The 24,014-nt window shown below is 31.8% G+C and overlaps 4 protein-coding genes across 4 annotated transcripts; 2 read left to right on the plus strand and 2 right to left on the minus strand.

The window, feature by feature from the left end:
- Nucleotides 1–931: 931 nt before the first annotated feature.
- LOC134720675 (uncharacterized) lies at nt 932–3,947 on the minus strand. Its single transcript, XM_063583089.1, has 5 exons — nt 2,935–3,947; nt 2,447–2,624; nt 1,845–1,996; nt 1,502–1,606; nt 932–1,311 (listed from the first exon to the last, which is right to left on the minus strand). Exons 1-5 carry the CDS (start codon nt 3,076–3,078, stop codon nt 997–999), a joined length of 894 nt encoding a protein of 297 aa, XP_063439159.1. The 5' UTR covers nt 3,079–3,947; the 3' UTR covers nt 932–996.
- A 1,225-nt stretch (nt 3,948–5,172) lies between these two features.
- On the plus strand, nt 5,173–7,414 carry LOC134720676 (uncharacterized). Its single transcript, XM_063583090.1, has 5 exons — nt 5,173–5,401; nt 5,714–5,891; nt 6,342–6,493; nt 6,732–6,836; nt 7,027–7,414. Exons 1-5 carry the CDS (start codon nt 5,258–5,260, stop codon nt 7,339–7,341), a joined length of 894 nt encoding a protein of 297 aa, XP_063439160.1. The 5' UTR covers nt 5,173–5,257; the 3' UTR covers nt 7,342–7,414.
- A 4,469-nt stretch (nt 7,415–11,883) lies between these two features.
- LOC134722299 (uncharacterized) lies at nt 11,884–13,731 on the minus strand. Its single transcript, XM_063585909.1, has one exon. The coding sequence runs from the start codon at nt 13,729–13,731 to the stop codon at nt 11,884–11,886; it is 1,848 nt and encodes a 615-aa protein (XP_063441979.1).
- An 822-nt stretch (nt 13,732–14,553) lies between these two features.
- Nucleotides 14,554–22,637, plus strand: LOC134722301 (fucolectin-2-like). Its single transcript, XM_063585910.1, has 3 exons — nt 14,554–14,575; nt 16,151–16,351; nt 22,406–22,637. The coding sequence occupies exons 1-3, from the start codon at nt 14,554–14,556 to the stop codon at nt 22,609–22,611; spliced, it is 429 nt and encodes a 142-aa protein (XP_063441980.1). The 3' UTR covers nt 22,612–22,637.
- The last annotated feature ends 1,377 nt before the right edge of the window (nt 22,638–24,014 follow it).

The following is a 24,014-nucleotide window of genomic DNA, read 5'->3' on the forward strand; positions in this document are numbered from 1 at the left end:
CTATGTCCGTTATAAAAGAAAAGGCTTTAAAACTGTAATGTTTGATTCTTTTTTAGCCATGCGCAAATTTATGCCCGTCTTAAAATTTCGGCCTTCTAGGTTTTTGTCATTCCCATAGTTCAATATTAATTTGGTGGTAGATCTATGTGTTTTCCATGTGTGTACAAGAGCTTAAGTATCAGTAAATCTTTCGTTTTATGTTGTACTGCTATACCACTGTCCCAGGTTAGGGGAGGGCTGGGATCCCGCTAACATGTTTAACACCGCCACATTATTTATGTATGTGCATGTCCCAAGTTAGGAGCCTGTAATTCAGTGGTTGTTGTTTGTTCATGTGTTACAGTTTTGTTAATTTATTTTACATAAATGAGGCCGTTAGTTATCTCGTTTGAGTTTTTTTACATTGTCTTATCGGGCCTTTTATATCTGACTATGAGGTATGGGCTTTGCTTATTGTTGAAGGCTGTACGGTTACCTGTAGTTGTTAATGTTTGTGTCATTTTGGTCTTTTGTGGACAGTTGTCTCATTGGCAATAATACCACATCTTCTTTTTTTATACTAGATAGATTATTTTGCTTGTATTTAAAGAGGGACTAAAAAGTCCCTGATTCAAAATATTGTTTTTTAATATAAAAAAGAAGATGTGGTGTGATTTTTTTTATTTAAGTACGGTTTTGTATGATTTTTGTTTTGATAAAGTAATATCTCCATGTGTGTGGTTAAAATTATGTGTGTGGATTTTATGCCGCCTTGAAGAATTCAACTACACGTTTTTTCTAACTAAAAAAAATAAAAGAATTACTATTTGTATGCAACTTAAGCGTACTTTAATTGTCTCTAAATTGTTTCATATTGCTGTTAAATTGACATTCATACCACATTATCTATTGTATGTTACATTAAATATCAATAAAATCATTCTGAATAGTTAAAAATAAAAGTTACGTGCTCTATATTTTTAATTAAAATATTTGTGAATCACAATAGAGCATATATCAATTGTTTGGTCTTAGCTGATATCTATTTAGTTCAAATGTGAAACTTGTAATTATGTCTTTAATCACAAAAATCTTTCCCCGAGAAGGATCATTCTTTATGTTTTGGCATATTCCTTCTCTCCAGAAACCGGATGTAAACACTGCCGTCCCTTTGTTCATAGCTGGATTTGTTTTGAATTGCAAATACTCCCCAATAGTAGGAGTGAAGATATCCTGATAATTGTCAGAAAACAGTTCAAGAGGATTTATCTCTAGTTGACGTTTTTGAAAATAGTCCATCAACCCACTATTCATTACAGATTTTCCTCCAGTCTAAAAAAACAAATCATAAAGCAATTTTAAACCATTTGTATTAATAAATAAAATATCGACATTAACTTTTTTCGTATAAACCACATTGACACTGATAATGAATAGATACATAAAAAGTAAAAGGATAAGAAAATAAAATATTAAATTAACATTTGATATTACTATTTACATATCTACATGTATGACTTACGGGAATAGCATTTTCTTTATCGTTGCTATCATTTACAAAGCGCCTTTTGTAAAGTTCCTTGTAATACGGACTAGCACCTTCCATGGGATCGAGATTATTTTGCATCTGAAAGTACATTAAGTAAAATATGTGGAGAAAAAAATAATTTAAAAAGAACATCATTAATTTTACATGATTTTTTTCATTTCGATTAGTTTTAATTCATTCAAAGGTGAAAACATGTAAGACGGGTCAACCTAATTTTTTTTTAAATTAGCGTATAACTTTTTTTCAAAACACACATAGACTATGTACACATGTGCAAAGTAGCAGAAATATTCTATCATACTAAAACATTACTTACAACTTCTAAAGGTGCAATATCATTTGTTTCCGTAGTAAAGTATGTATCTCCGGTTTCTGTAACTATATGATCATTTTCCAACTGCCTCCCTTTGTTTGTCTCCTGAACTTCTTGGTGTTCTTCATTAGGTTCCGACACAATATCCATGGCTTCTTTAATAGAAATAAGTTTAAACAAACAAATTAAATAGTACAGTCGATGGTTGTGTAACGTCCAGTGGCAAATTTAACGCAAACATATAGAATATTAACACAGTAAATTTAAAATATGCTTTTTTTATATAGAGAAGACCGTTGGTTTTCCCGTTTGAATGGTTTTTACACTAGTTATTTAGGGGCCCTTTATAGCTTGTTGTTCAGTGTGAGGCAATGCTCCGTGTTGAAGGCCGTACATTGACCTATAATGGTTTACTTTTTTTTTAATTGTTATTTGGAGGGAGAGTTGCCTCATTGGCACTCACACTACATCTTCCTATATCTATTTACATTTATTTTGCTCATAAAATTCAATTTCAAAATTAACTTTGTTTAACTAATATCAGAGCCTTAAAAAGTAAAACCTTTCAGATTACTATTGAAGTAAATAAAGACTTATATTATTACCTTCAAACGTTACATCTCTGTCATTTATGTTTCTTAACATCTCCAAATTTCCATTTTCATCTTCATTTATGTTACTTTCAGGTAATATTTCACCAATCTCTTCTTCTTCATTCTCTACATCTAAGTGTGCCTGTGCTAGGAACTTTCTTTCATCTTCAGTTAGGAGCACAAATGGAAGCTATAAAATAGAAACGGTTTTATTGCACGTAATATTTTCACCTTTACTACAATAGATAAATACGTTATATTTTAATACAGTACATGTATTACTTTGGCATTTTATAATATTTTATGATAATTTATGAATAGAATAGGATGAATTTAGTGTTAAACTTTCATATAGTTTCACAAGATGTGTGTGTGTGTGTTACTTTGTTTGTGTTGTGTTGTGTTGTGTTATGTTTTTTTTTTTTTTTTTTTTTATATATTTCAGCTGTTTAATTCGCCATATATCTTTAAATAAAGCTGTAAGCTAAGTTTATAGTTACCTGTTCATCAATAGGTGGTGCAAAGTTAGGTCTTTTAAAGTAAAGTTGATATGGTGTAGAAGGCTTTGTACTTTTGTGTACCCTGTTGTTGTAGTTATAATAAAATTCTGGCAATTTTGAAGGCCAGTCTTTTTCTAACGACATCTCTTTTCTAAAATATTCAGTAAGTGTTCTATTAAAGCGTTCTACGCGTCCTTGGCTTTGTGGATGATAGGGACGTCCATGTATCTGTCTGGTCTTAAAAATTGAAACAACTTCAGCCAAGTTTACATTTGTAAATTCTTTGCCGTTGTCACTTTGTAATATTCTTGGCGGACCATACAGATATACATATTTTAAAGTTAGTTCCGCTACATCTTTTGCAAATTTTCCTTTTAATGGACCACCAAATGCCAAGCGAGAAAAGCAATCTACTATGTTGCAAATGTAGTTTTAACCTCTGACTGGTGGCATTTTCTTCAAGTCTATTTGCCAACGACTGTTAGCATAAGTTGCAGGAATTGGGCGCCTTAAAACTGTTGTTTTGGGAATTTCTACTGCATTGTTACAGCCCTGGCAGTTTACGTTTAATTTAAATAGTACCTTGATGCTTTCTCTAACAACAGGAAATACTGTACTTCTTAAACAGTCATAAATTGCCTCATATTTTCTATGGTCTTTCGAGTGGTTTTTGTTAATCAGGTGAATTAATTGCTCTTTGTCTAAACATTTTCTATGATTGCTATTTAAGTCTTGAGATTTTTTGTAGATACATTTAGATTCTTGATCATAGAAGTAAAGCGATAAAAACTTTTTTACCATTCTGTCCGAAAACGGCACTCTCAATTCGTCAACAATTTTTTTTGCTCCCCAATTTTGATGTTCTTCTTTGGCCTTTGCAATCTGTACAATGTACGGCATATCAGCCCAAAACGATTCTGGATTTGGATCCTTTGAAATACCTTTTTTGCGCTTGTTTGATATAGTGTATCCTTCATTTGGAATAGTGTCCTGCTCCGCCATCATTCTTTTTTTGCTATGACGTCATATACTTGATGACGTTTTGTTATGTTTAACGTCGATGAAAGGACATAGATTGGAGCCAAAAATGGCCATAGATTTGAGTAAATAAAGGACATAGATTTGAGACAATACAGGACATAGATTTGGAAAATCTATGACGCAATATAAAAAGGACATAGATTTGGGGAAAGGACATAGATTTGAGGCCGGACATAGATTTGAGGCTTACTATTTGTAAGCCTCAAATCTATGTCCGGCCTCAAATCTATGTCCTTTCCCCAAATCTATGTCCTTTTTATATTGCGTCATAGATTTTCCAAATCTATGTCCTGTATTGTCTCAAATCTATGTCCTTTATTTACTCAAATCTATGGCCATTTTTGGCTCCAATCTATGTCCTTTCATCGACGTTAAACATAACAAAACGTCATCAAGTATATGACGTCATAGCAAAAAAAGAATGATGGCGGAGCAGGACACTATTCCAAATGAAGGATACACTATATCAAACAAGCGCAAAAAAGGTATTTCAAAGGATCCAAATCCAGAATCGTTTTGGGCTGATATGCCGTACATTGTACAGATTGCAAAGGCCAAAGAAGAACATCAAAATTGGGGAGCAAAAAAAATTGTTGACGAATTGAGAGTGCCGTTTTCGGACAGAATGGTAAAAAAGTTTTTATCGCTTTACTTCTATGATCAAGAATCTAAATGTATCTACAAAAAATCTCAAGACTTAAATAGCAATCATAGAAAATGTTTAGACAAAGAGCAATTAATTCACCTGATTAACAAAAACCACTCGAAAGACCATAGAAAATATGAGGCAATTTATGACTGTTTAAGAAGTACAGTATTTCCTGTTGTTAGAGAAAGCATCAAGGTACTATTTAAATTAAACGTAAACTGCCAGGGCTGTAACAATGCAGTAGAAATTCCCAAAACAACAGTTTTAAGGCGCCCAATTCCTGCAACTTATGCTAACAGTCGTTGGCAAATAGACTTGAAGAAAATGCCACCAGTCAGAGGTTAAAACTACATTTGCAACATAGTAGATTGCTTTTCTCGCTTGGCATTTGGTGGTCCATTAAAAGGAAAATTTGCAAAAGATGTAGCGGAACTAACTTTAAAATATGTATATCTGTATGGTCCGCCAAGAATATTACAAAGTGACAACGGCAAAGAATTTACAAATGTAAACTTGGCTGAAGTTGTTTCAATTTTTAAGACCAGACAGATACATGGACGTCCCTATCATCCACAAAGCCAAGGACGCGTAGAACGCTTTAATAGAACACTTACTGAATATTTTAGAAAAGAGATGTCGTTAGAAAAAGACTGGCCTTCAAAATTGCCAGAATTTTATTATAACTACAACAACAGGGTACACAAAAGTACAAAGCCTTCTACACCATATCAACTTTACTTTAAAAGACCTAACTTTGCACCACCTATTGATGAACAGGTAACTATAAACTTAGCTTACAGCTTTATTTAAAGATATATGGCGAATTAAACAGCTGAAATATATAAAAAAAAAAAAAAAAAAAAACATAACACAACACAACACAACACAAACAAAGTAACACACACACACACACATCTTGTGAAACTATATGAAAGTTTAACACTAAATTCATCCTATTCTATTCATAAATTATCATAAAATATTATAAAATGCCAAAGTAATACATGTACTGTATTAAAATATAACGTATTTATCTATTGTAGTAAAGGTGAAAATATTACGTGCAATAAAACCGTTTCTATTTTATAGCTTCCATTTGTGCTCCTAACTGAAGATGAAAGAAAGTTCCTAGCACAGGCACACTTAGATGTAGAGAATGAAGAAGAAGAGATTGGTGAAATATTACCTGAAAGTAACATAAATGAAGATGAAAATGGAAATTTGGAGATGTTAAGAAACATAAATGACAGAGATGTAACGTTTGAAGGTAATAATATAAGTCTTTATTTACTTCAATAGTAATCTGAAAGGTTTTACTTTTTAAGGCTCTGATATTAGTTAAACAAAGTTAATTTTGAAATTGAATTTTATGAGCAAAATAAATGTAAATAGATATAGGAAGATGTAGTGTGAGTGCCAATGAGGCAACTCTCCCTCCAAATAACAATTAAAAAAAAAGTAAACCATTATAGGTCAATGTACGGCCTTCAACACGGAGCATTGCCTCACACTGAACAACAAGCTATAAAGGGCCCCTAAATAACTAGTGTAAAAACCATTCAAACGGGAAAACCAACGGTCTTCTCTATATAAAAAAAGCATATTTTAAATTTACTGTGTTAATATTCTATATGTTTGCGTTAAATTTGCCACTGGACGTTACACAACCATCGACTGTACTATTTAATTTGTTTGTTTAAACTTATTTCTATTAAAGAAGCCATGGATATTGTGTCGGAACCTAATGAAGAACACCAAGAAGTTCAGGAGACAAACAAAGGGAGGCAGTTGGAAAATGATCATATAGTTACAGAAACCGGAGATACATACTTTACTACGGAAACAAATGATATTGCACCTTTAGAAGTTGTAAGTAATGTTTTAGTATGATAGAATATTTCTGCTACTTTGCACATGTGTACATAGTCTATGTGTGTTTTGAAAAAAAGTTATACGCTAATTTAAAAAAAAATTAGGTTGACCCGTCTTACATGTTTTCACCTTTGAATGAATTAAAACTAATCGAAATGAAAAAAATCATGTAAAATTAATGATGTTCTTTTTAAATTATTTTTTTCTCCACATATTTTACTTAATGTACTTTCAGATGCAAAATAATCTCGATCCCATGGAAGGTGCTAGTCCGTATTACAAGGAACTTTACAAAAGGCGCTTTGTAAATGATAGCAACGATAAAGAAAATGCTATTCCCGTAAGTCATACATGTAGATATGTAAATAGTAATATCAAATGTTAATTTAATATTTTATTTTCTTATCCTTTTACTTTTTATGTATCTATTCATTATCAGTGTCAATGTGGTTTATACGAAAAAAGTTAATGTCGATATTTTATTTATTAATACAAATGGTTTAAAATTGCTTTATGATTTGTTTTTTTAGACTGGAGGAAAATCTGTAATGAATAGTGGGTTGATGGACTATTTTCAAAAACGTCAACTAGAGATAAATCCTCTTGAACTGTTTTCTGACAATTATCAGGATATCTTCACTCCTACTATTGGGGAGTATTTGCAATTCAAAACAAATCCAGCTATGAACAAAGGGACGGCAGTGTTTACATCCGGTTTCTGGAGAGAAGGAATATGCCAAAACATAAAGAATGATCCTTCTCGGGGAAAGATTTTTGTGATTAAAGACATAATTACAAGTTTCACATTTGAACTAAATAGATATCAGCTAAGACCAAACAATTGATATATGCTCTATTGTGATTCACAAATATTTTAATTAAAAATATAGAGCACGTAACTTTTATTTTTAACTATTCAGAATGATTTTATTGATATTTAATGTAACATACAATAGATAATGTGGTATGAATGTCAATTTAACAGCAATATGAAACAATTTAGAGACAATTAAAGTACGCTTAAGTTGCATACAAATAGTAATTCTTTTATTTTTTTTAGTTAGAAAAAACGTGTAGTTGAATTCTTCAAGGCGGCATAAAATCCACACACATAATTTTAACCACACACATGGAGATATTACTTTATCAAAACAAAAATCATACAAAACCGTACTTAAATAAAAAAAATCACACCACATCTTCTTTTTTATATTAAAAAACAATATTTTGAATCAGGGACTTTTTAGTCCCTCTTTAAATACAAGCAAAATAATCTATCTAGTATAAAAAAAGAAGATGTGGTATTATTGCCAATGAGACAACTGTCCACAAAAGACCAAAATGACACAAACATTAACAACTACAGGTAACCGTACAGCCTTCAACAATAAGCAAAGCCCATACCTCATAGTCAGATATAAAAGGCCCGATAAGACAATGTAAAAAAACTCAAACGAGATAACTAACGGCCTCATTTATGTAAAATAAATTAACAAAACTGTAACACATGAACAAACAACAACCACTGAATTACAGGCTCCTAACTTGGGACATGCACATACATAAATAATGTGGCGGTGTTAAACATGTTAGCGGGATCCCAGCCCTCCCCTAACCTGGGACAGTGGTATAGCAGTACAACATAAAACGAAAGATTTACTGATACTTAAGCTCTTGTACACACATGGAAAACACATAGATCTACCACCAAATTAATATTGAACTATGGGAATGACAAAAACCTAGAAGGCCGAAATTTTAAGACGGGCATAAATTTGCGCATGGCTAAAAAAGAATCAAACATTACAGTTTTAAAGCCTTTTCTTTTATAACGGACATAGATTTGAGAAAAACGTCACAAGTAAAAATCGGCCACAGATTTGAGGCCGAATTATTTTTTTAAGGACATAGATTTGCGAATGACGTCATGATTAAAAATCGGCCACAGATTTGAGGTCGAACAATTTTGTATGGACATAGATTAGCGATTGACGTCACGATTGGGCATAGATTTGAGAAACGGACACAGATTTGAGGTCGTACATAGATCTGAGGTTTACAAATATATTAGGATTCCAAGATTTGTTTTCGTGAACTAAATACCATCGACAAGATAATATTCAACATCTGTGTTTTCCATTGGCTGATACATAATTCTAAAAATAACTTTCACATAAATTTATATGTATATCGCTTTTGTTTTTATTGTAAACCACAGATATTCACTTTATTGAATATCGAAAAAAATATTCCGACACGGAAAACCTCTGACCTTTAAATAGCATAATAGTATTGTTTTTAAATCATTCAGAGATGGAAGATGTTATGATTTTTTTAAGTGCACAATCTATGATAATGTTTGATTGGAATTTTCTGCAATAATAATTTTGAAATTTTAAGTAAAGGAATATATCTCTCTCATGCTAAGCTCTTATCTATTGTCGAGAATTGACTATACTTTAGGCATTTTTATGGTTTTAGTAATTCCTCAACGTTTGTTACAGATGTTTTATTCGCAAAAGTGGGCCTCGAGCTTTACTGAATAGATAAACTCATCACAGATACCATATCATAGATAAATAACTTTAGACGATAATTATCGGGTCCGTGTAACACTTATCAATTCAAAGTTTTAAAAAGTTTTGAAATTTTAGATTTTTGGAATTTTGATCAAAGTTTTAAAATATTCAAATTTCAAATTGTGTAAAAGTTTGAAATTTTAAAATTTTAGCCAAATTATTAAAATATTAAAATTCAAAATATCGTTAATAAATTTGATAGTTTAGGAATTTGATCAAACTTTTAAGATACTAAACCTAACGTGCAATTTTGATTATTTCACTTTTTGAAAGTTTGATTTTTTAAAATTTTTGATTAAAATATCAAAAATAGAAAAGGGGCGAAAAGAGGGGTACCTGTAAACACTGATGTAAACACGCCTCTGATAACAATTATTCTTAGTTAAAAATAAATAGCACGAAATATATAAATCATTTTTAATTACAAAACAAATAATGAAAAGAAGAAGTTTTTTTTTTTTATAAAACATATTAGACATCACATAGGATAACAGTATCCTGATATTTTAAGGTTGTACACTCTCAAAAAAAATTAGTTAAACCTATTTACACTGGAATCAAATAGGTTGATTTAAATCTCTTATATAAGGTTAGCGTTTTAGATAAATAATTCAGAGCTATTTGGTGTTCCCAGTGCCCAACATTTAGAAAAAAACAGTTAAAACTGGCCAACTCGCAGTAAACCAAATAGTATTTTTCGCCTTTTTGACGTTCCTGATGAAGGTAGACCCAGATATAAAAGCGCTACAACTTTAAACATTTTGTTTTCTTTTTTTATCGATTGCATAACGATAATATACTGCCGTTTATGATTTATTTCAGTTCCAAGAAATGATACAAAAGGAATACTTAATGTATAGCGTAAAAAGTAAAATCACAAAAATACTGAACTCAGAGAAAAATCAATACGGAAAGTCCATAATCACATGGCAAAATCAAATAACAAAACGCATCAAAAACGAATAGACAAGAACTGTCACATTCCTGACTTGGTACAGGCATTTTCAAATGTAGAAAATGGTGGATTAAACCTGGTTCTATAGCGCTAACCCTCTCTCTTTAATAACAGTCTCTTCAAATTCCGTTATATTTACATGATGTGTTAAATAAACAGTCACAATTAATAAAATAGTCAAAATATGGGTATATCAGTCATCATCGCATAACAATTTTAAAAGGGACAATTTAACAGAATACAAAAACATTTATCTACGAACACATGGATTGACTTGAGTGTCTGACGTCATAAAATTTGTATACGTCACATAAATTTGTCGTTCAATGTGCATACAAACAGTTGCGTCGCAATGAACGTTGCGCTAGGCATGCTTCAGCTGGCCCCTCGACACTAAAGGTTACTGGTTCAGTGATTATAGACGTCATACTAAACTCCGAAATATAACAATAAACTAAAATTAAAATCACACAAGACTTAAAAGGACAGAGGCTCCTGAATTTGGACAGGCGCACAAATGCGGCGGAGTTAAATACGTTTCGTGAGATCAAACCCCCCCCCCCGTTATACCTCTAGCCAATAAAGAATGTAAAACATACAGTAATACGAACAGTAAAACGCACTTGAAAAGGAAATACAAGTCCTATGTCAGAATAGGAAACAAAAGAAACTTATCAAAATGACAATGATTATAAATTACAAAAAGGACAGCTATAATAAAGCTAGCAGTTACTGCCATACGCCAGCTCCAGACCTCAATTAAACTAATTGAAAGGTTATGCCTTCATTATGCACACTCTCTCCCTGTTGTATTTATTGCTAATTTGTTCCGGAACATTCATGAAATATTTGTCACTGGCAACAAAAAGTCGATAATTCAGAATAGGTTGCAGGTTGTTTACGTACAAATTACGAAGAAACTTAGAATTCAACTCCCTCGGACAAAGTAGCCCTTATCGCTGGATTGTGATATGTTTTAACTTCACTTTGGTCAAACATCTCTTCAATTGTTTCGGTTCTGATTTTTCTTGACTTTCAAATTTCAGTTTTCAGCGTTCCGTGCTCAAATAAGAAGATACAAATACGGAACATTTATATCCCTTAATAATTTTTTTTTATTTCTGGTCTCTTGTGGAGATTTGCCATATTGGCAATAATGCCACATCTTCTTTTTTATATTTAGGACGACACTGGGACCTGTACTTTTGCATCGTTTAAATCGCTGAAATTCTTGCTTTTTCGTCTGCTCATTTTCAAACATATATTATTTGCAGTAATAAAATAAAATAGTTGAAGTATTCAGTACTAAGAATATCTTATAGGTCTAATCTTAGGACAGTGTCGATAAACATGCCACAGTTATCATAATGTTATTATGTAACACATGTATTTTAATTTAAATGAATAAAAGTCTTTTATTTACTCGCGTTTACATTTTAGGCATTAAGCTTAATGCCTGCATACAATTTTCAGGATTTAAGCTTAATGTCTAACATCATTTAGGCAACCGACTTCCTGCCTAGGCGTTAGCTTATTGCCTAGGATTTAAGTTTAATGCCTAATTTCTCTTATTGCCGCTAACATATATATATATATATATATAAAGATCACTATAATAAATGTTCTTGTGTATAGAAATATATATAGATTACTAATAAATCCAACATTTCCGGTATGAATAGTTTTAATTCACTAGTACTTTCATGTTTAAATAACAATCTTCAGGTGAAACTATACATGATTAACGTAACTATGTAACGGTAGGTATGTAACGTCATAGTTGTCGTTGAGTATATAAAGGGAGATAAATCGTATTACACTTAGTCTATATATAGAAGTATGGAGCGTCATTATTACACAATAGAAAATGCATAGTTTGCATTCAATCGTGATTTAAATTTTAAAATAAAATGTTTTTCCTTGACTTCTCGTGTAATGTCACAACCCATATTCATTTTATAAAATGGGAATATTTTAAAAAATCCCCCTCCACATTCGTCTAAATGTTTGCTTAGGGGGATTTTTCTGTATTGTGGCTGCCGTATATGTTGTCTATGAATGCGCACTCTTTCTGTTACACTGTTCCCTGTTTGGCCGATATAAATTTCCTGGCAACCATTACATTTAATGCAATAAATTAAATTCTCGGATTTACAGGTAATGTCTTCGTTGGTAAAAAGTGATAGACCATTAGGTATGTCCATTCCCTTGCCAACATGGATATACGGACATGCCCCACAACGACTATCTCGACATTTTGACACACTGAATGTTCTTTTTTGGTCGAATCGTGCTCGGGTCAATAGTCGTTTAAGGTTTTGTGGTTGCCGTTTACTTTGTAGAAGTGTTTCTGTATTTATTAAACGGCGCATCTTTTCATCCTGACCAAGAATAGGTAAATTTGCCTTTGCAACGGGAATAATTTTAAAGTTCCGTGGATTATGTGTAATAACGAACGGTATTTTATCGTTGTTATTACTCTGCTCCTCGCAGGTGGAGCGTAGTTGGTTGGTTGGAATCTGTTTTGCCATTTGAATTCCCCTTTCTATTAAAGTCTCTGGATAGTTTTGCTTGATCAAAAATGATTGTAGTTCCTCTAGACGGTCTTCTCTCAAATGTTCATCCTCGACTACTGTACATATTTTTCTTGCTAAACAATAGGGGATATTCCTTTTGGTATGAGATGGGTGGCACGAATTAAAATCTAAATACTGATGAGTATCAGTACCTTTGTAAAAAATATCTGTTTTAATTTCAGTGCCATCTTTAATAACAAGAATGTCTAGAAACGGTAATTGGTTGAAATTTTCATCCTTCGTAAATTTTATGGAGGTATGAAGGTTATTTAGTATGTCCGAAAATAGTTGGAGTTCTTCGTCGGATTTGTTCCAGATAATGAAGCAATCATCAAGGTATCTTTTCCATGATAATTCAAATTCACTTGCAAATTCAACTCCAAAATTATTTTCAACTTCTTGATACAGTCTTTGTTCAAGGAAGCCCATGACTAATGTTGCATATGTTGGTGCAAATTTTGTTCCCATTGCTGTCCCCCGATGTTGCAAATAGTTCTTGCCATTGAAATAGAAAGAATTGTTTTCAAGAATAAGTTTAGTTGAATCGAGTATAAAGTCAACAGTGAATCGATTTGGTATTGCATCTCGATGTTTTGCAACCCAATATTGTATTGCCTCTATTCCTAAATCGTGTGGAATGTTCGTATATAGGCTTGTGACATCGAAGCTTACTAAACGAGCGTGAACCGGTGCTATTTTTGGCAGGTGTGAGAGAAAATCTATATCGTCTCTTATATAGCTCGGTACATATTTACATAATGGTTTCAAAATTGTGTCTAAAAAGTTGCTTAGTCTGTGAGTGGGACTTGCTGGACCTGCAATGATGGGTCTAAGTTTAAGATCCGTCGGTTTTTGCACTTTTATGTATTCGTTTTGCTGAGAATTAATAGCCGATTGGATCTCCTTTGATTTATGGATTTTTGGAAGGCCATAAAAGTTACTCGTTTTCCTTTCGAAATTTTTCAAGTAATCATACTCTTTTTCCGTAGTGGCCGTTGTGTATTTGTTCAGTACGGTATTCATTCTTCTCTTGACTAGATGATCTATATTATCAGGAATTTCTGAGTAAAATGTCGAATCATTGAGTTGTTCTTCAACTTTAATTCTATAGTAGTCTGAATCCATTATTACTATTGCCCCACCTTTATCGGCCTGCTTAATTATTATGCTTTTATCGTTTCTTAGATTTTGGAGTGCTGACTTTTCGCCCTTAGTTAAGTTGTGGTTGACTTTAATTGGTGTAAGTGGGTAATTGGACAAATTTTCGATATAGTCATCTAAACACTTGTTTCTTCCGGTATTTGGAATAAAGGTAGATTTGTTTCTTACTAATGAGTTGTCCTCCTCACTTTCTTTATCCGCGAAATATTCAGTGAGTCTCAATCTTCGACAAAATTTCATTAGATTTATTAGTAATCTATATATATATATATATATATATATATATATCAAAAACCTCCCTCATTGAAGACTAGAACAACCTTAATTGGGACACCATGCATTCAGTATTCATACCGTACCAAAAAAATATTAACTAAACTATTTGATACAAGGCAATATAATTATGATCGTCATACAACCGATAAAAATGAAACGATGACGTTAAAAATTACGACCAACGCGCTTTTCTGGATCAACCTTCTTAGGGAACGCTGAAAGATGAATATTTAGGGCCAACAACTTACAAAGAATAGATTAAAACTTGAAAGATGATCGTTCATAATGTACATGGAATGATATATTCTTTGGCCAACATGATTGCAGAAAGTAAAAAGTCGTAGAGCAAAACAGAAAAATTTTAAATCAAAAGAGATAATACACTGTGTATTGAGCCTTTTTATTGCTTAGAGTTCAATAGGAAATATATATACATGTTCAACCTAATCATACTATTTGAACAACTGCGAGTTGTTCAGTTTTTATTGTTACTCCTGTTTCTCCCAAAATATGGATGCTAGAAAACCAGCAAGTAAAATGGCCAATATCAGAGCCGTACGTCTTGTTTTAAAATGGATTCTCTTCTTTTGAGAAATATTTATTTTGTAATCCAATTTTTCAACGCTTACAACTGTCTGTCTGTGGTTTTATTTTATACATTAACTTTTAAGTATCAGTAAGTTTTCAATTCATATTGTTTTGTTTCGTTCTGCTTTTAATTGTATTCGCTTTTTACGGGTACCCCTCTTTTTGCCCCTTTTCTATTTTTGATATTTTAATCAAAAATTTAAAAAATCAAACTTTCAAAAAGTGAAATGATCAAAATTGCACGTCAGGTTTAGTATTTTAAAAGTTTGATCAAATTCCCAAAATATCAAATTTATAAACGATATTTAGAATTTTAATATTTTGATAATTTGGCTAAAATTTCAAAATTTCAAAACTTTTACACAATTTAAAATTTTGATATTTTAAAACTTTATTCAAAATTCCAAAAATCTAAAATTTCAAAACTTTTTAAAACTTTGAATTGATAAGTGTTACACGGACCTTATCGAAATGCACATCTAGTTTATTAAAACTTTTACCGGTTTTTTTTATATTTCAATTAGTATGATCAATGTTAGTCGCAAAAGTGATAGCACTAAACTTTCTTTCAATATATCACTCTTTGATAATTATAAATATAGGATAGCCTCATTATCTAGGAGGACCCATTAATAATAAAGGTCATCAAGAAGAAATAACTCCCAAGACTATAGATATGTTCTTACACTTGCGTTCACTGCATTGTAGATCAATAGGCGATTAGATTTGAGTTGAATGATTCAATCAATTGCTTTCACGCGCTAAGTAGTAGCACAGTAGAATTTTGTTGAGATGTTGCTATATTAATTATTTAGCTTTAATCTAAACTCTCTCATCTTTATTAGTTAAATTCCACTTCAGGAAAAACAAAATACATTTAACAACAGCTAATAAGTCCATGATTCATTTCCAAATACTGGGAAAAAGCACAATCCTTTATATATGTATGGTTAGATAATAATATACATTCAACAGGCATTCATTTCACGTACCAAGAAAAGCCCTTCGAATTGTTCTGACTCAAGCAAGTACGTAAAAGGAAAGTGAAATCCTCTTTCAGATAGAAATACTGAAATGGTAATGTTCTCAAAGTCACCAGTCAGACACACAGTGTGTTAAGCTCATCCATCTTAGGTAGTTGTAAAAGTTTTAGAAATAATACAAACCTTGTATGATGGAGTCCTAATCGAGTACTTTCATGATTATTATTGATCTCTGTCTTTAACACACTACATTTTGGTAACAACTTCATGGTAAAAAAATAGAATATCAAAAAATAAAGAACAGTATAAAACACAACATAGAAAACTAAAGACTATGCAACACTAATATAACCAAAAACGTAGTAACATGTCTGATAAATTACACTCTATTGTGTAAATCTTAATTCATCATGTATTCTCCACTGTTATTGAACAGAGGTCGCTTGGATATAAACATTCACGTTAATTTGTATTACCCTAACTATCTTTCAGACGGTAAACAAAACAAATGTATAATTAAGAACGTTGCTCTGAAGAAAAAAAGCAACAAAGCTCATGGCATCTGAAAACACATTCCTGGGGAAATTATGTGTGCTGTGCATCTGAATATGCGAATGATGGAAATCCAGCAACCTACTCACATACCAACCATGACAATTTACCATACTGGTGGGTAGATCTAGGAAAAGTGTATGATATAAAGTGGATTGAAATTATAAACAGACCAGATCTTGCTGGTAAGTTCCGTTGTGCTTAATTTTTTGAGGCCGGATGCAAATTTGCTAGCTATTGATGATACTTAAATATTTTTTCATTTTGAAAAGAGATCATGGTGTCTAAAAGTATTAAATTGCGATTATATGAAAACAAATTTAAGGACATTATTTTTCCCCTCTTTCGATCCACAGTTTTTAACTATTTCAGACTCTATTAAGGTTTTAGTTATGGCATGCATGATAAACAGTAAAATAAGTGTCATCTTTACAGAAACTGTAAGATATAAACAGTACAATAAAGAATTTATGAATGCTTTTCGTGAATATGTTATGTCGTGGTTATGCCAAAACCTTCATTCATCCTGATTGAAATTTGTATTTTGTTAGACATTTAAATTCGCATTTCAATTGGTATCCAACGAATAATTATGTATGACTTGAATATGTGTCCAAGGGATCAAACAAATTAAAATAAGAATCATATCTATCAGTAAACCCAATTATTGGAATAAAAGAAAACAGTACATAAAAGAAAAGGTACATAAACGAAAAAGTACATTAAAGAAAGTGTAATAAAAATCAGTACACGAAAAATATAAACGATGATACAACAGAGACACAGACGAAGAACACATTAAAACAGTATATGTTTCATGTCTTATGTTTTATCAGACTACGATCATTTCATCTCCATCATTTGCAAAATGTAATTTTCTGCTATGAAAACTTCGGACATTAAATGCGGTTTTTTTTTAAATCAGACATTTCTTCCCTCAATCATGATGGCAAAACAATCTCAATGAACTTATTCGTAACAAATATCATTTAAAAAAACTTATGTATCATGTTTGACACGGATATGTACTGTCTTGATAAAAAAAAATATTGGTTTAGGGACTAAAGAAACTTTAAATGCTCTAAACTGTTATTATACATTTGTTTTATATTTTTTCATGTTTAATGAATACATATTTTGTGGTCCGTGTAACACTTATCAATTCAAAGTTTTAAAAAGTTTTGAAATTTTAGATTTTTGGAATTTTGATCAAAGTTTTAAAATATCAAAATTTCAAATTGTGTTAAAGTTTTGAAATTTTGAAATATAACCAAATTATCAAAATATCAAAATTCTAAATATCGTTTATAAATTTGATATTTTAGAAACTTGATCAAACTTTTAAAATACTAAACCTAATGTGCAATTTTGATTATTTCACTTTTTGAAAGTTTAATTTTTTAAATGTTTGCTTAAAATATCAAAAGTATAAAGGGGCGACAAGAGGGGTACCTGTAATCACTGATGTAAACACGGCTCTGATAAGAACTATTCTTAGTTATAAATAAATAGCATGAAATATATCAAATTATTCTTAATAACAAAATAAATAATGAAAAGAAGAAGTCGGGTTTTTTTATGAAACAAAATATACATCACATGGGATAACAGTATCCTGAAATTTTAAGGTTGTGCATCTATCAAAAAAAAAAATCATTAAACCTATTTAAACCGGAATCAACTACGTTAATTTAAATCTCTTATATAAGGTTAGAGTTTGAGATAAATAATTCAAAGCTATTTTGTGTTCCCAGTGCCCAACATTTAGAAGTATCAGTGAAAAATGACCAACTCGCAGTAAACCATATAGTATTAACCGCCTTTTTGACGTTCCTGATGAAGGTAGATCATGAAAAAACGCTTCGGTGGGCTGGCATACAACTTAAAACGTTTTCCTTTCTTGTTTATCGATTGCATGATGATAATATATTGCCTTTTATGATGTATTTCAGTTCCAAGAAATGATACGGAAGGAATACTTAAATATAGCGTCGCAATAAAAGTTGTGCTAGGCGTATTTCAGCTGGCCCCTAGACAAAAAAAGTGTACTGGTTCAGCGATTATAGACGTAATACTAAACTCCGAAATATAACAATGAACTAAAATCAAAATCATAAAAGACTTAGAAGGACAGAGGCTACTGGATTGGGACAGGCGCACAAATGCGGCGGGGTTTAACATGTTTCGTGAGATAACAACCCTCCCCTAAACCTCTAGCCAATAAAGAATGAAAAACACACAGTAATACGAACAGTAAAACGCTCTTCAATAGGAAATACAAGTCCTATGTCAGAATAGGAAACAAACTAAGAAACTAATTAACATGCATGACAATGATAATAAAATAACAAAGGACTACTATACATAAGGCTAGCAGTTACTGTCATACGCCAGCTCCAGACCACAATTAAACTAACTGAAAGGTTTTATATGTCCTCATTATGCACACTCTCTCCCTGTTGCATTTATTGCTATTTTGTTCCGGAACATTCATGAAATATTTGTCACTGGCAACAACAAAAAATCGATAATTTAAAATAGGTTGTTTACATACAAATTACGAAGAAACGTAAGATTCAACTTCCTAGGACAAAGTAGACCTTATAGATGGATTTAAATATGTTTTAACTTCACTTTGGTCAAACACCTCTTTAATTGTTTCGTTCTTATTTTGCTTGAATTTCAAATTTCAGTTTCAGCGTTCCGTATGTGAATTCTTTACTTCAAATTCAGCGTTTAACATTGTACTGGTTTTTCGAGAGCGACATTGGTGTACGGCCAAAAATGGAAAAAATCCATCATGCAGCTGACAGTGTGGCTTCTCTTTGCACGCCCCATTCTGTCTGGGTCTACATGTGGACTTTTAGTTTGCTAAAAGTCGATTGTCGTACGATAACTTCAAAATACCCAAATAACAAAATGCAAATACGGGACAGTAATATCCTTCAATACAAAAAAATCTATTCCTTTTGTTTACTATAATAAAACAGTAGTTGATTTATAACCTATAATGGAGCTACGTGTATGATAACCAGTCCAAACGTTGTCTTTAGGGTAGCAACCATGTAACTTTAAAAGTGGGGTGAGGTTGTTTTGTCGAAGCGCTAACGATTTTATTAAGTTTTTCATCGCCATCAATCAACTTGTCTGGTTCAAAATTTAACACTAAAAGGCATGGATAATTTTTCTTTTGTCCTCTTCTGGCACAGAATATTATATCATCAAATTAGGGATCAGAATATTTTAATGTACCATTATCGAAGCCCCTAGTGGTAGTATCAAGTAAAAAACAGGTACTATCTAAATATTGGTTCCCCAGAAGATTACCATTTATCGCTGATAGAAACTTTTGAACACAATTTTCAACTTTCAAAATGCCGGCACCTACAACTGGATAGATGGGTGCTTAATGTAGTACAGCGGCAACTATTACATAAACATGAATGCAAGTTGGGTGCTTAATGTAGTACAGCGGTAATTATTACATAAATATGAATGCTCGTGAAAATAATGTTTATGGTATACGTTTATATATGATATGAAAGGTTTCAACTTTTACAAAACCAGAGCTACACGTTGGATTTAAAAGTTTACTTTATTTGGCCTTTTCAATTTTATTTGACTTTATTTGCCTTTTTAACTTAATTTGGTTCGAGTGTCAATGATAAGTCTTCTGTAAACGAAACGCGCGTCTGGCGCAAAAACCGGCAAAATTTATATTCCGGTATCCATCTATGATGAGTTTTTGTAGATACCTTGTAACAGTATCTTGGCTCCAATTTGCTGATATTGGATCCTATTACCGTCTTAATTTCAGCGTAAAACAGATTATATTAAAAACCTCCCACACTGTGGACTAGCACAACCTTAAACCATGCATTCAGTATCATGAAGCGCTTTTCTTGATCGACCTCCTAACGGAACGCTTAAAGCTGAATATTTAGGGCAAACAACTTACAAAGAACAGATAAAAACGTTGAAGATGATCTTTCATTCTGTACATGAAATGATATATTCTTTAGCCAACATAATTGCAGAAAGTAAGAAGTCGTAAAGCAAAACAGAAAAACAATGAAATCAAAAGAGATAATACATCGTGTATTGGGCCTTTTTATGGCTTAGAGTTTAGTAGAAAATGTATATATACATGCTCAACATAACCATACTATTTGACCTACTGCAAGTTGTTCAGTTTTTACTGTTACTCCTGTTTCTCCTAAACTGATATGGGTGCTAGAAAAACCAGCAGGTAAAATGGTCAATATCAGAGCCGTACGTCTGGTTTTGAAATGAATTATCTTCTTTTAAGAAATATTAATTTTGTCATCCAATTTTTCACCGCTTTCAACTGTCCGTTTTATTTCATACATAAACTTTTAAGTATCAGTATGTTTTAATTCATATTGTTTCGTTTCGTTCCGCTTTTATTTCGTTTCGCTTTTTACAGGTATACCTCTTATTGCCCCTTTTCTATTTTGATATTTTAAGCAAACATTTAAAAAATCAAACTTTCAAAAAGTGAAATAATCAAAATTGCGCGATAGGTTTAGTATTTTAAAAGTTTGGTCAAATTTCTAAACTATCAAATTTATAAACGATATTTAGAATTTTGATATTCTAATAATTTGGTAAAAATTTCAAAATTTCAAAACTTTAACACAATTTGAAATTTGATATTTTAAAACTTTGATCAAATTTCCAAAAATCTAAAATTTCAAAACTTTTTAAAACTTTGAATTGATAAGTGTTACACGGACCTTTTGTAAGTGTTCTCAAGTTCGATAATTAAACAGATATATACACTTTTGATGATAGCTCTCAATGATTGTACATTACGAACGCAGATTTGCAAAAAGAAATACTAGTAAAAAGTAAAAACACAAAAATACCGAACTCCGAGGAAAATTCAAAAAGGAAAATCAAAAATCAAAAGGCAAAATCAAAAGTCCAAACACATCAAACGAATGGATAACAACTGTCATATTCCTGACTTGGTACAGGCATTTTCTAATGTAGAAAATGGTGGATTGAACCTGGTTTTATAGCTAGCTAAACCTCTCACTTATATGACAGTCGCATCAAATTCCATTAAATTGTCAACGATGCATGAACAAAACAAACATACTCAAAGAGTAAAAATGTCAAAAATAGGGGTACAACAGTCAATATTGTGTTATCATCTTAATATCTCTACATAAACAACAAATGTAACAAAGAAGCACAAAAAGGCATACATTAATTTAACATTCTCATTTTGCTTTTCTTATACGGCTGAATTTATCTATGTAAAGTCTACCCATAATGATAGAAGGTTTCATTACTGGTTTAAAAGTGCGCGTATGAAATTCGCACAGGTAGACATAAAAATAATTTTGTCGTATGACGGCATACATAAATGAAGACTTACGTAAAGTTTATATAACAAAAACAGACTTAACAGTAAAAGTAATAATAATAAATAAAATAATGGTGTGCTTTAAAGTATGACGGGATACATAAGTACAGTTTCACGTCAAATACGCTGAATTTATCCATGTAAAGTCTACCCATAAATGATAGAAGGTTTTCATTACTGGTGTAAAATAGCGCGTTTGAAATTCGCACAGGTAGACATAAAAATAATTTTGTCGTATGTCGGCATACATAAATACAGACTCACGTAAAGTAGATATACCAAAAACCCGACTAAACACTAAAAGTAGTAATAATAAATAAAATAATGGTGTGGTTCAAAGTATGACGGGATACATAAGTACAGTTACACGTCAAATGTATATCATGAAAAACAGACTAAACAGAAAAAGTAGTATTATTGAATAAAATAGTTTTGTCATTCATAGTATTCAAGAACCTTAAGTAAAAGTAATATCAATCAATGAAATAATTACAGTAATCACAGTAATATGTTTGCGAATATCCTCGTATGATTCTGTCAGGATGTGAAATGATGTTAACCGGGGCCTTCCTTTTAAGGAAATTTACAATTTTTCGGTCATGGATAACGATTATGTAACATGTGAGAAACTCAGAATATATACCAGAATAATATTTGTGTAGGAAAACAAGGGTTGTACTTTCACTACTTGGTACAACAGACTCATTAGTAAAGCTAAAAAAAGAGTATTAACGGCAAAATCAACTTCGAAGTTGAAAAAAGGAGAAAAAATCAAATGATACACATGCAAGTTGGACACGATTATATATCATATTTGTATTTATGTTTTTATTTTTGTCAATAGGGCAACGTCTACGTAACGCGGATATCACAGTTGGGTCAACTTTGAAAGAAATGTCCTTATGTGCATACTATAAAGGGCCAGCAAAGCTCGGGGAGCATCTTTTTTCCCAATGTAACCAGCAAATGAGTGGCCGCTATGTCAAAGTGACCATCAGAGCCAAGGACTTCCTTCATTTGTCAGAAGTAATGGTGTTTGCAACAGAGTAATTTTTCAATAAATTAAACTCTAAATTAGTGACTGTTTCTTTGATAACTTCACCACTAAAAAGGAATAAATAAAAATTGATTAAACAAATCTTATGCAAATAAAGGGAACGTGAGTTCAGGAAACAACAAAAGAAAACTTAAAGAGTCATTTAACCAACTCGAAGACATTTGGATACATTTTAACTTTTTTAGATTCGAGTCTTTTGTAGACGAAACGCGCGTCTGGCGTATATACTAAATTGAGTCCTGGTATCTATGATGGGTTTATTCAGAAGGAAAAAATAGAAGGACTCAAAGACCCCAAAGAAATGTGGTTATACACATACGAGACAGTAAGCATACGAAACAAAACCAAAGACATCTAGAGGGACAAAACATTCAAAGAAACAAAGAAGAAGACAAAATACACACTAAGGAAGAAACAAATGCGACCATATAAAAAAAGTAAAATCACAAAAAATACTGAACTCAGAGGAAAATCAATTTGGAAAGTCCATAATCACATGGCAAAATAAAAAAACAACACACATCAAGAACGAATGGACAAGAACTGTCATATTCCTGACTTGGTACAGGCATTTTCAAATGTAGAAAATGGTGGATTACACCTGGTTCTATAGCGCTAAACCTCTCACTTTAATAACAGTCTCATCAAATTCCGCTACATTTACATGATGCGTTAAATAAACAGTCACAATTAATAAAATAGTCAAAATGGGTACAACAGTCATCATCGTATAACAATTTTAAAAGGAACAATTTAACAGGACACAAAAACTTACTTGTTATACATAAATGATGCTGTCAAACACGACACAAAATTACCAAGGATTTCTGGAGAAATAAATAAAAACCAAGACTGCAAGATAAAAGCTTACTGATTAAACGTCTTTGAGATGGTAAACACACGACACATAAAACCACGTACATCTTGAGTTGGAAAGAATAACTGAGAAAGAAAAGAAGAGAGCAAAAGAACCTTATTGATAAAACGCCTACCACACAGTTAACCAACGACACATACAATGAAAGACTTCAAGAAAGGAAAAAAAGCACTAATAAGAACACAAGACGACAAAATAAAAAACCAAACTAGTTAAACGCACACAAGACAGCTCACGACACATAAAACCAAATACATCTAAATGGAAAAACTAAAATAAGAAACAACGACGCGAAAGAAACCTGATTTGTTACGCCTTCGAGACAATAATTCTTACATGATTTGCATAATTTTGCATTAACTGGATGGGTCAGTTATAATTTTTCTCTTGGTTTACACGTCGGTAAACCATGTTTCCGAAACAATTTTTTTAATCTAATCATGCGCGATACATATGGTCCGAGAAAACAATTGTCGTCCCTTGATTTTCGTTGTTCGTGTAGTCCATATTGTTGACAGT

The sequence above is a fragment of the Mytilus trossulus genome, chromosome 6 (genome assembly GCF_036588685.1).
Source record: "Mytilus trossulus isolate FHL-02 chromosome 6, PNRI_Mtr1.1.1.hap1, whole genome shotgun sequence".
Classification (NCBI taxonomy): Eukaryota; Metazoa; Mollusca; class Bivalvia; order Mytilida; family Mytilidae; genus Mytilus; species Mytilus trossulus.